Genomic DNA, 13,160 nt, shown 5'->3' with positions numbered 1-13,160 from the left:
TATGGAATAAGGACTCATATTGACCATAAGATGATGTTGTAAAGAATTTAAGAAGAATTTGTTCTGGATGAGATTTTTTTAATCGTTCATGCGTTTTGGCTGGAGGTTGATGAAAAGGGATATCGCTGCACAGCGGAAGGACCGCCCCAAACCACATCACATTGGTAATCGGCCTAGATGACAGCATGATCAATGGAAAAAATAATTAATACATTTAAGAAAAACTCGAATTTGTTGCTAGATTACATTGTTAATAGGGCAGTTTAGAAATATAGAAGGAGGGGGATTGAAAATGAAGCGATATGATGTGTAATGTTTATTGATAATCCCACAGCATGGATGACGTGGTAAAAATGCCGCCCAAATTAATAAGTATTCAATATGCTACAATTCTATATTTTAGTACATAAAAAAACAAAAATAAATGTTTATTAAAAAACTGGATCACGCCTGAAATTTATATGAACTCACATTTAGAAATCATTACATGACAATAAGAACTAAGGTGTGATGTCATTCATAGATGTATCAGCCTTTAAAATGTTTAATGTAAACATTAACTAAATATCACTGAGGCAACAAAGCTGATAATAGATAAAATAACAACAGAAAGATAAATATTGATAGGAAAATGATAACATTTTGATGGGAAAATAATGAGCAAGGCAAAAAGCATGGTTATATTTTTCCATTAGAAAATGTTGGACAAAATGCGCATCAGATCAATCTCTGTAAGATATCTGCAACTCCAAGAAACACTTTGCGTTTTTTTTTAGATAAATGTAACATACAACTTTTTCTCCTTTTAGTGTGAAACATAATTTTTGAATTGAAACGCTTAAAAATAGTCAAAACGTTTCTGGAAGGATCGATGTGGATGGCGACATCCTTGTTTCTGGGTCAAGCGATGGGACGCGCAGGCCACAAATTCAACTTCAGATGCATTTCAACAGAAGAGTAGAGCAGGTTCCCTGGCCACACTGGCAGAGAATGCCAATGCGGGCCCCATATTTCATGGCACATTTTCCACCACCATCACACTGAAAAAGAATGATTACATAACTCTATATTAATTGATTGATTGCACTTCTGGGGAAACTGCAGTGTCAATTATGGTATAGACTGGTCACAGTGAGTAAAGAAGGGGGAGAAGTTATTCAAGGCACAAGGAACCCAATGTAAGTTTAGAATTCTTCTTATGAACACATATCAAAGGACTGTCTCATTAATTTAATAATACCAACTTTGCTGCTAATGTGAGCGAAGGGCAGTCTAGGAAAATGTCTAACGTAAAGTCTATTAAAAAGTGTTGCCCTGCATCAGGTAGACCTACTGCATGGAAAACAACTGCATGGAAGAGGATGAACCACCTAGTCTTCTAAGAGGATGCCTTTGTGGACAGGATGCCAATAAGTTGATTTAAGGCAAGAGTACTATTTCTGGTGCAACTCACGCTCACACATTGCTTTTCATTGGAGTTCACCATGGAATAGGCATCCAGAGAGGAATTCAAAAAGGATGCGAGTGAATAATTAAAACTTGATCCAATGGGTCTGAGGCAAAGGAATTCAAGAACTGGGTTGCATGAATTTCAATTCACTGAAAACCAGGGGTAGGTGAAGTGACCTCACACAGCCTTTTTACCTCAATGACATCGAAGGAAGATACATCACATGATCTTTGACCTGAAATCCTACGAACTAATGGCACAAGACCTTAATATTGATGACATCATAATAATTGGCATCACTGAAGCTTATTGCATACTTCAAAAGGAAATAAAATATTGGCAAATTACAGGAAGATGCATAACATTATTTTTTTAAACAGTACTGGTCAGACTATAAATTGCATATGAACAATGTTGTTGTCTTGATTTGCTCCTTTTCATTGGTGATACATTTTCATTTATCATGAAAAAAGCCAACTTGCCAGAAAAAAAGTTTGATCAGTCCTCCAGTTGCTCCAGACTCTATAATGGCTTTTTATTGACATTGCTTAGTACATTGTCAATTGTTTTTATACTCTCTTGGTGGGTTGTTCTACACAAAGCAATACCAATAAACAAATATTTATGTCACAAACCTGTAACATAACTGCATGCCAGCATCCTTTAACCACTGTACTTCACCAGGGTGGTAGCAAAGAGAATTTAATCCAATGAAGACATTACTAGACCATACCATATATTTTTCTCATGTGAATAGCAAGACACATCACTCTTCATGAATTGTGGAGGCACGTGCTGGTGCTATTGTGGTTAGAATGATCATGAAATGAAAGTTTCAAATGTATTGCTTCTTGATTGGCTGATAACCTAGTCATTGCCAGACATCGAGCAACCACTCTGCCCCGCAAGGTACAAGCACCTTTAGAGAAGATCCTGTTGTGTGGTTTCTGTTATAGTAATAGAACTGCATGTTTAGGATGGCAGAATGACAGAGTACGGGAGACTGATTCCATCCACACCATTAGTAATTATAGGTCTAACTCCTGCCTAGTTCATAGTGCCTCACACAAACCCCAAATCAACCTACTGGGGTGGAAGTTGATTATGGCAATCTGAACATGACACTATGACTCCCCAGGGAAGCAGTGGAAACAAATCTTACCCCTTTCATAATATTACTTATGCATGCTGAGGCGAAACACAAAAAATGAGAGATAAGTCTTCAACACATTTTTTGAAACAACCACAGTCTTGCATACAAAGAGTAAGCTGCGATAAATACGCAAATGAAACAAAGCAAGGTAATCAGCATTACAAACATGGTAAAAAAGATAAACAATCCAACCATAGTGTAAATGGTTCTAGAGGAGCATAGTGGGTGCACCCTTCTGCCTGTCACGATCTAAGGGATTAGCCCCATACCTGGAAACAGTGTCAGGAGTTGGGCTGTGATGTAAATGGCAATCCTCTTAGGAGGCTGGGAGATCAGCGCCAGCCAAGCTGCATGTTGCACAGCCTGTGTCCCAGGATAGTCGTGGCTGAAATGCTCTCTGCCCCTTCTGGGTTTTGTGCACCATTTATATAACAAACCTTACTGTATTGGAAGTACATTTTCAATGCAATGCTGGGTCTAGGTGTTAGACACCGTCTCCTGAATAGGGAACACAACTAGCATTTCATATGCAGTATGCTTTAGTCTTGGCGGAAAGTGCTGATTACGTGTCACACAAAGGCAATATTAATAAGTACCTTGTTCCTTGTTATCCTAGAGTAAAAGCAAGCTGATAAAAAATATGTAGAAATCATCGCTGAAAGCAGCCTTACTAAAATGAAAAAAATATGAACTATAAAACGAAGCTAAAACATTGGTGTCCAACTTGGGTTCTAGAGGTCCTCATGATAATACCATCATTCATGAGCCTGTACTACATGAAGTCCTTCCCATACGTTATGTCTAAGTTTGGAAATATAGGGACTGAAAGACCCACTTCTCCACCATCTGTGGGAGAAGAACTCGCTTTCTATAAAGTGCCTCCGAACTTATAAGTCCACCTACTCTCCCCATGGTAGGCAATCTGTCGGGCTGAGGAAAGAGGGAAGCACATTCTAACACTTTTAGGACTGTATTAAGAGTCTTGAAACATTTCAGTTCAGATGATAATGGAAAGGTCTCATTAGAAACCAAAATCAGCCCTGGCAAAAATGATCTGACCAAGCCCACTCTGCAGGAGGCCACAACTAGAATTGGACCATGGAGAAACGGTTGGGTGATGGCAGTTCTGCCTCCTCTGAAACCAGCCAACTAGCCAACAGCCTACTAGGAAAATGCTGGAGTGGCAGGAGGGCCAGTCCCACCCTGGATAATGGGATTGCAGGAGTTACTCTATTAGTCAGGAGTACTTAACTAAGAGACTTTAGCTCTGGAAGCAGCTGAAATCTCTGGGTGAAATACCAGGCAAGAGCATACAGAAGCCCTACAGAAACATTGATTCCCATTTTCCAAAATCCCATAATCAGAGATATTGTTCTCTCCCTGAGAAACTAATACCCTTGGTATTAGTAAATCCGAGGGGTGAATCAGAGACGTGTTAAGGCATGGGCAAATTTGGGCTCTGGCCCAGGGCCCCAGTCTGTCAAGTGGCTCCCTGATAGAGTCAGCTCTGTTCTGCAGAGAGACTAGCCATGACAAACTTTAATGATTCTTAAACAGGGCTGTTAAAAACACAGTTTTAGTTGGATTTATGTTTGATGTGGGTGATGTGTGAAAGGCTATTATAGACATTTTGCAGAGAAATGTGTTTGTTTCCAGCAACATCCACAAAAGAGTTTCATTTAGTTCAAAAGAGGGGACCTCACATATGAGAAATTTGAGGGCCTCACAGAGAATATTTGCAGTAATATTAGTAAGTTGCTGCTATGTTACAATATTTAAAGATGTTGTCACTATCCCTGAATTTTAGATGTAAATAAATGTAGATTGTGGACATGATGGTATGCTGTCAATGACTTGGCCCAAGAGGACATGAAAAAGCTGAAATTGGATCATAAATTCAAAGCTCTTCTGAACAGGGAAACCCTAAACTACATTTGGTCCAGGGCCCCTAAAATCCTTATGATGTCCCTGGGAGAAGATGTGGGATACAGGGCAGGAACTGCCTGCTTATACTGGGCCCCTTAGAGGCATGCATGATTTTACTGAACTCCTTCTGTTAGACTTTATCAATAGTGAACCGAAGCCAGAAGTTGCTGGGGTCGCTGTAGCAGATCAGCTGTGAGGGGCATGCTGTAGGGCCCTAACATGAGCTGCTGGGACAATTATTTTGGGTGTATTCACAATCTGAACCATTTGACGCGTAAATGCAAAATGAACACCCACAGTGACCTCGGGAAGGGTGTAGGCTGGGAATATCGAATCTCAAATATCAACAGCTCAGAATATTGTTACCACAACAACAAGGGAAAAAATATCGAAAATTAGGTTTATAAACTATTTCTATTCCCTACTCCACATATATGGATTTTATGGACCTTGGTGATATATATATATATATATATATATATCAAACAATCTGAAAAGTAGAACGCCACCACTCAAAACAGCTCCAGTATTTATTCAGTAGCTTTTAAATGTTTCTCTAGTAACAATGTATTAGCTTGCGTCGGCTACGCGTTTCAACCATTGCAGTCTTCTTCTCAGCCCAAATCTTTACAGAGGCCCTATCCCCCATAGAAAATATTCTGTTTGGTTTGCTAGACATAGAAAAAAATATATAGAGAGAACAAACACAAAATAAATCCATCATATTATTCAAAGCAAAACAAAATAATATATCAAAAAAGTATAAACATTTTGTTATGAATCCCAATTTCATACTTCTTCATTACCAAGCCAAAATTACTATAAACTATCCTGTTATTATGGTATTAGTGCTGTAATTATCTAAGAAAATTCTATTTCCACTGATAATGTCATGATATCAGACGCCAAGTGGCTCAAAAAATACTAAATTTGATATTGATACATCTGTTTGTTATATAAATGCCAAGTGGCTAACACTGATATACCGTCCTATCATTTAAACAAAATAACTTATTTTTGGGTTGGTACATCAAATTGGGATCTTATCTTTGTATATAATCTTGGGGGTACAGTCCAACCAATGAGATGCAAGCCAACTGTGATCATGTAATTCAAGAACCCCAAAAATCAAACATCAAAAATCAAAGTATAATCAAATTTCTGTGACACTATTTGCAAATTATCCAAATCAACCTACATGAACATAAAGTTCCTCATCCTGGTTCATCCCCATGGATATCTACTATTTAGTCGAATTATATACTCAGATTCCATTTTCCTAAGCATCCGTTCCCTAACGTCCCCTCTCGAGGTCAGCAGCACCCTATCAATTCCAAAAAAGGAAACTTTTTCAATTTTCCCTGGGGCCGATTTCAGCCCAGGGACTGGGGGCCACGAGGCCTCCCTCCCTAACAAATAAATATATTAATGCCTCGACCCAGGGCAAAAATTGGTTGTGGGTAGGGGGGCGCATGGTTCCCCTCCTCCCCCCAAAAAGTCTTAGAAGACCAGACCCCCTGGGGATGGGGTCCCTGGGGCCGAAATAGGCTAGGGGAGGGGGGGCCAACCGAGCCTGCAGCCAACTCCTGCTGCCTATGGCCAAGTGCAGTGTGGGGATGGGTGGTTTGGGGAGGTTGTTCACAGGGAGTGGCCAAAGGCTAGGCCCTGTGGCCAACCCCATTCTGCATGGCCAAAGGCCAGACCCTGCAGCCATCACCCTCTGGGTGTGAGAATAGGTGTGAGAGGGTGTATCTGAGAGTGAAAATGGCTGTGAGAGTGTCTGTCTAGGTGTAAGTGTGGGTGCATCAGTGTCTTAGTGGGTGCATCAGCATCTGTGTAGATCTGTGAGTGGGTGTATGAGGGTTTCAGTGCGTTTGTGACTGCGTGTGTGAGAGTCAGCGTGGGTCTGTGAGTGGGTGTGCGAGAGTCTGAGTGGGTGTGTGAGTGGGAGAAAGATTGAAAAAGGGAAATTGAGAGAGAGAAAGAAAGAAAGATTGAGAGGGAGAGAGATAGAGAGTTTTTCAGGCTTTGGTGAATGATATACTTAGAATGAGATACTTCTGGACAAATTGAAAAAGAAAATGTATTTGTGAATTAAAAAGAGTGAGATCACCTTTTATTATGAACCTTAAAATTTTGAAGTTGGCAGCAGAGGGCTGGAGCAGTGCCTTGACTAGATGCTCCAAAGTGCGCATGTCACTTTGGCTGTCTGTTTTGCGTGGCCAAAGTGACATGCACACTTTGAAGCTCTCCACTCAGTTGTTTTAAGACAACTGAATGGAGACCAAGCACGGGCCTCTTAGACCTGAAGGAGCAGCCAGCCAGGCCACTCCATCCAGTCCAGGCGCTTCTCTCATTATGTTTAGCAGCATGAGAGCAGCATCTGGATTGGTTAGGGGAGCTCTTCTGGCATCGAAGAAGGAGAAGAGCACTGAGGAGGGCATACAGTCCATAGGTAAGTGCGGTTTAAAAAAAAATTATTTTAAATGTTTAATGCATGTGCGTAATGCATGTGTATGTAATGCGGGTATGTGTGCAATGCATCTAAGTGAAGTGTTTGTGTTTATGTTGTATTTGGTGTTATAGTTTGGGCTTTTGAAAGGAGGGGGTGGTTTATTTTGGGGTTTTTGAGGGAAGGTTTTTTTTTGGGAAGTGGTGGGGCACTTCATTTGCGCCACCACTTTCAAAGGGTACAAGCCGCCGCTGCACATATTTACATACCGTGGAATGTACTGCTTACATAAATATCAGACAATAAGGAGGTATGAATTAGATAAGAAATTGGTTTACTTTGTCAGGTTATGGTATTAAGCAGGTTGCATTAGCATACATTAGTGACATGCAAGCAGCAATGCTTCACCCCAGCTTTAACGGATGTCTACGCGCTGCAGCTCACAATCACTGACTGGTGCCCAACATGCATGATGCTGCTTTTGGGTTCACTATTTTATGATATACTTGTCGGTGCATGTGGTGCAATACATAACACAACATTGTAAACTGATAGCAAGTAACTGCAGCTATGCCACGTCTTCATTTTATAGGAATGAACATATGCGTTGATGTACTTGGAGTTACATAGATAGGGAAAGGACAGTTTCTTATGGGAGCTTCAGATGTTTTCCCTTCCCCTAAGACTGCAAGATGGGGAGATGTGGGACAGTGGTTGATATACAGATAGTGAGATCAAGCAACCTATTTTAATTCTGCTTTCCCTTTTCACTGTGTGATCCTGGGTATTCATTTTTAGGGTTGAGTCCGCAATAGCATGTGCTAATGCATGCGTATCGCTTGTGAGGCGCTGTTGCAGTTAGAAAAGGGCTTGGAGCCTGCCTGTCTCTCACCATTTGTTGGCTTGCGTGGCACTCTTCTATACAGCCTCGTAATTCATCTACTTCAGGCCTGGCATAATTTCTGGTCCTGTCTGTGGAGCAGGAACCAAGCACTGATTGATTTAACTTAATTAGTGCCCGTCCGCTGCTCCGGACGCGATTGAGATACTATTTCCCCCCTCCCTCCCTCTGTCTACTGCTCCCTCATTAGCGTTTTTTTTTCTTGTTTTGGAACGTTTGATTGAAATGCCTTGTTAATGAACCTGGTTTGTTTATTTCTGTGATTATTAAAATGCGGCTGGTTAAAGACCTACTGACTGGGATCTCTACCTCGCTTACTCCAGCCACTCTGCACTTCTGTTACCCCTGGCTCAGCTGTGATCACATTTGGTGATCTACAGCTCTCAGTCTCGCTCTGTGTTCTGTGTCTCTTTGTATTGCCCTTCCCATATAGGAGAGGTTTAAGAGGATGTACAAGTGGGTGTTCCCTTTTAGGCTAGCTTGACAACATGTTACTAAACCATCATGCCAACGCTTTATTACTGCGCTTTACATGCTGCTCAGCACAGGCTTGCCCCAGCATCAGCATCTGGGAGGGCTGGCCGAAGTTCAAGTGGGACACACATCTTTCATGTTACCAGCAGAATGTACGATGTCTCCAGTGTACTAAGCCATACAGTTTATAGATTAAGGATTAATGCACATTCTGCAACAATTTGAGTGCAGGTGAATGCTTGTATGACAAACTCCTAGGCCCCAGCCTACGAGTAGACCTGTAAAAAACATTTTACTATTGTTTAATCCGCACATACGTCTACCATCACTCTTCCCTCTTACAGCATTGCTTTATTGCCGCAGCAAGGAGATACAGAATAGGTTACAATATAGACTACTTCATAAGAATGCCCAATTCCAGTCTTTGACCAAATGTGTTATCTTGTGCACATTGTGCTGCTTCTCTTGTTACCTCAGTTCCCCTGTGCAACCCTTCACTAGACTATGTGGTCTTGTGCACACTGCTTTGTCACACTATTTCTCCCTTCCCGCTGTTCATCCTTCATTACACTGTGTGATCTTATGTGTATAAATGCCTTACTCTTCTTATTGGGTGCTCGAGCACTGCATTTGACCACTGATAGTGGTTACGGTTTCATCAGATATTGATGCAATCACTTCAAGATTCAACAGCTGCCTGGAAAGGGTGTATGAATGGATGAAAGCCAGCTGCCCAAGGCTTAATGGAGAGAAAACTAAGGTGGTGATGCTGGGGCATAAAACTATGCTTTTGGGACAAGATTGTGTGGCCAATCTCCCTAGGGTCTGAAGACTTATAAGGTCCGAAAAGCAAGACCTGTAAGCTATGCCATTGCTTGTTTTACATGCCATCTGCCAAAAATTGTGAGCAGTTAAAAATGTTTTGAGCGTAGGGAGTAAGCGTTAAAAAAAATGCCTGCATGGTGCTATTTTATGAAAACCGGAAGATCCAACAGGTGTTTAAAGTTTTTAACTATTCACCCCTAGAAATGTTGTCCTCCCATACATCACTTCAATTTAACGTTCTTTAATCTCTTTCCACCAAAACTGAAACATTAATTGTGCAATATTTCTCTCAGGTGGTGTTTCGTATCTGCTCAGAATGTTTGGCGTATCTATGTGCCTATAACATTGAACTATTTTAAAGTTCCTTTTCCAGACGCTGCGTTGATCCTCTAAATGTACTGAAAGTTCTTCATGCTGCCTGGCTTTCTTATAGACCTGAAATGGGTAAAATTAAACATATGCGCCTAGTTCCCCTAAAGGGTACCATTTGATAATAAAGCATCCAAAGCGCAAAAAAGCAATAATCGATTGGAAGCATTTTTTTCAAATCATAACAATCTAGTCTGAATCCAACTAGTATACTGTGTAACTTTGAAAGGTCCCAATAGATTTAAGAGCGTACTAGCGGACATTAATGGTTTGAGGTACATGGGGTTGTATAGGTCATCCAGCCTAGAAATAGTAGTGTTAAAAGCCATAGGTTTAAGTCGAATAATTAAAAAAGTAAAAGGTGCTTAGAAATTTCCAGACACTGTCTTACTTTCCTAGAGAGGAGGAGCTCGGGCAGATGAAGCGAATAGCCACTATTTGGTGAAGAAACGACGACGATATCAGAACACCAGACTTCTTGCTCCCCATTTGGGAAATGGACTAATCCTACGTGTATTTGGAAATTCTGAAGATAAGGCAAGACCCATCTAAAAAGGGCAGGTTTCCCCCCTTCCAGGGCTCGGGAGCCTCCTGAGAGAACGCGCACTAGAACTCACCATGGGGATCTGGGCAGCTTTCTTCTGGTGACTTGGGTGCTTGCTCTCGAAGTTCAGTAAGAGGTTCTCCATCGCTTCTGCCTGCAAACAAGGGCACAAGGACACATAACTAAAACGTGTGAACATACATATCACGTCGCCCCCCGCCACCCCCACCCCCCCTACATTCCCCGCTTTCCAGCTGCAGTACCGTGCAACGTTCACCACGAACGCGCCTGTGAAGAGCGCCTCGCGTGCAGCTGGATAGAAGTGTTTGTACCCTGGAAGGTGAGATGGGGTGTGATGTTATACATCACACCTTCACCCATCACTCGCCCCCTGAGCCCTGCCAAACTCACCCAACCCTAAAATATGCAGAGTTTTCCGATTGTATTGCGTAAGACATAGCACTCTGCGTATTCACATTTCCGCTTCGATTTATAAAGAAATCGTTTAAAATCACACATTGGGAACATTCCTGTTTTTTTGCGCCTAGATCAAACGCACTGCCTCCCCTGTGTTTGACGCTATAAAATACTTATGTACTAAAGTAGGATGCTGTGATGTGTGGAATTTCTGAAGCACAGAGAAAGCCTCGATTTAACACAAATTCCAATGCATGCGTAGATCATAAAGACGCATCACAACCTCCCCACGTTATCCCACATAAGGTGTGAAATGTTCACCCAGCCGCGGCGTTTTAGCTCGTACCACGTTGGCACTTTCAGATCTAGCTTCTGTTACCGTGCCTTGTCTCTCCTCAGAGCAGCCTGCTTCTAGCAAAGACCTTACAGCAGTTTTGCGCACCCCGAGAAGCGCAAGCCACGCTGTGCAAGAAGCGCCTGGCAATACAGCTGTACCGCGCACTTCTGCGAACAGAAGCAAGAACTGCTAAAAGTTTCAGAGCCGCAGCTCTGTGGATCAGCAGTCCGGACTAACCAGGTCTCTCTCCTCCGAGGAGGGGGATCGCTTTTCAGGAAGGTCATCGGGGAAGAAGTCCCTGGAAGACTGGCTGAGACAGAGGGAGAGCAGGAGGGCGGCACACAGAAGCTTCAGCAACAAGCGTGCTCTATCCATGGTGCTGGAGGGCGGGCGTGGTGTCCGGAGGCGTCGGGTGCTCCTATCTCCTGCCTCTGGCTCCCGCTCGCTGCTTTTAAATACACAGGTGCCAGAGCCCCGCCTACTCCTCGTGAGCAGGGACAGCAGCCAGGAGGTGGACGAGCAGCTCACACGCAGCTCTAGGCTACCACTGGACGCTAAGGGCGAAGAGCTCAGGCACAACTCTTTGTTACCACGGGACGCTACGGGCGAGGAGCTCACGCATAACACTAGGTTTCCACTGGACAGAGTCGGATTGGGTCTGGGGCCAAAATTAGCCCCTGAACCCAAAAAAAGTGCCCCACATTTGTGGATCACAATTCTTTGTGAAGTACTGCTTGGTTAGAATTAGGGGGCTAAATCTAGGAGACCTGTGTGTTAAATAAAGAGCTTGTAGAGTCAGTAAAATGGGCCAGGACTGAAAACTCCATTATTACAGTGCACCTCACCCATTGGACTCCGACACTCATCCTCAGGTGCATGATTCTGCCCCTGCCCATGTCTCCCCTCATACCCAGAGTCCCCACTGGGCCAGGAGGCTCCTGCTTATTCGTGGGTGGATTAGACACTGTTCATGAGTCCTGGGACTCTCACTAAACACTAAGTGTAAGAAACAGTCCCGGACGTGGACAAAATGCAGAAGAGCTACGCTCTCACCATTGAGTTTTGAGAAAGAGCGCATGCATGGATGAATATAATCTTTTACGAGCTCTTGATCTGCTTTTCAGAATGCAGGGCTGCTCAGAAACAAGGCACCCTAAATTTGACTTCAACTCATGCCTCATCTTTCCACTGCACTACACTTCCTGTATCATTATCTCACTCTTGCAGGTCCTTTTCATAAGTCCAGGGCACAAGTCAAGAGTACACGCAGGTAGGGTCAGCCCACTATTTTCGAAGGGTAGATGTCATCTACCCTGCCATGAGATTGGGCTCCACAGAAATATGCTAAACATTTCCCAATGTAATTTTCCTTCACTGGGACACATTCAGCAGCACCTGCACGTTTTTTGCTTTCCTTTCAAGCAGCAACGTGCAGGTGGGAAGAGGGGTTATCATAACATAGGCCACCCGGCCTCCTTTTGTCAGAGTATCCTGACTCCAGCTGTCAGGAGCCTCACACCTAGATGCAAATGTAATGGCGGGGAAACAAAGGCACACAGTTTAAGTACTTAAGAGAGGTATGGTTTTGACTGTGTTCAGTCCCTGTGTGTAAGACATATGCATGCACTGTAAGAATGCCAGATGTGTTAGCCTTTCTCAGTATTTACACAAATAGCAATTGAAATATCACTGTTTTGCTTTATTTCTTTTATAGCGCTGTAGGTCTGCTCATTCCAGTGGAAGGTGTCAGAGCACTTTACATCACATGTACACATTATAAATTGACAATCATATAGATGTGTAAATCAATGTGCAGGATGTGTTACATAGGACAGTGAGGGTTACAAAGTGTAGGAGCCACATGCTCATCATAGCTTGCTGTGCTTACTAGAAGGATTACAACTTAAAAACTGCAAGAAACAAAAGGATCTGTGTTGAAAGCAGAAACACAATTATCCATCTACATAAAATAAAAATCTGTCATCTGTGTGTTATATTATGCGCATTTCAGACAACACATTAACCCTCTACGCTACTTTGATTCAAAACACAGATCGCTCCAGCATATATGTTAACCTCCAGAGTTATTTCACCATTATAATTATTCCCTGAGATTTAGTTGGCACACACAGATCTATGCAGCAGGTTCCTTAACCCCATCAGATATTTTCAAATGCAGGCTGTGCAACCAATTAAGAAAACATGTGTTGCCACAGTTCTCCTTGTTGCCAATTTCTTTGTGACAATGTTTTAAAAAATGAGGGTATAAGTTGAGACCCAGAATTTGTGTCAGGGTTGCGCCACTTTTTTGG

At 42.5% G+C, this 13,160-nt stretch overlaps 1 protein-coding gene across 1 annotated transcript; it reads right to left on the bottom strand.

The window, feature by feature from the left end:
• Window positions 1–303: 303 nt before the first annotated feature.
• LOC138283203 (cocaine- and amphetamine-regulated transcript protein-like) lies at window positions 304–11,272 on the bottom strand. The gene is made up of 3 exons (XM_069221256.1): window positions 11,086–11,272; window positions 10,168–10,248; window positions 304–1,040 (listed from the first exon to the last, which is right to left on the bottom strand). The coding sequence occupies exons 1-3, from the start codon at window positions 11,221–11,223 to the stop codon at window positions 936–938; spliced, it is 324 nt and encodes a 107-aa protein (XP_069077357.1). The 5' UTR covers window positions 11,224–11,272; the 3' UTR covers window positions 304–935.
• Window positions 11,273–13,160: the final 1,888 nt, after the last annotated feature.

This window comes from Pleurodeles waltl, chromosome 3_1, assembly GCF_031143425.1.
Source record: "Pleurodeles waltl isolate 20211129_DDA chromosome 3_1, aPleWal1.hap1.20221129, whole genome shotgun sequence".
Lineage (NCBI taxonomy): Eukaryota > Metazoa > Chordata > Amphibia > Caudata > Salamandridae > Pleurodeles > Pleurodeles waltl.
The sequence above is the reverse complement of the archived record's forward strand: the minus strand, read 5'-3'. Positions and strand labels throughout refer to the sequence as shown.

Bases quoted from the DNA above. Each gene is read 5' to 3' on its own strand.
- LOC138283203 (XM_069221256.1), bottom strand. From the start codon at position 11,223: ATGGATAGAGCACGCTTGTTGCTGAAGCTTCTGTGTGCCGCCCTCCTG. The intron at 10,249-11,085 runs GTTAGTCCGGAC...CCTTGTTTGCAG, and splicing joins CCTCGGAGGAGAGAGACCTG to GCAGAAGCGATGGAGAACCT. The intron at 1,041-10,167 runs GTGAGTTCTAGT...ATTCTTTTTCAG, and splicing joins AAGCTGCCCAGATCCCCATG to TGTGATGGTGGTGGAAAATG.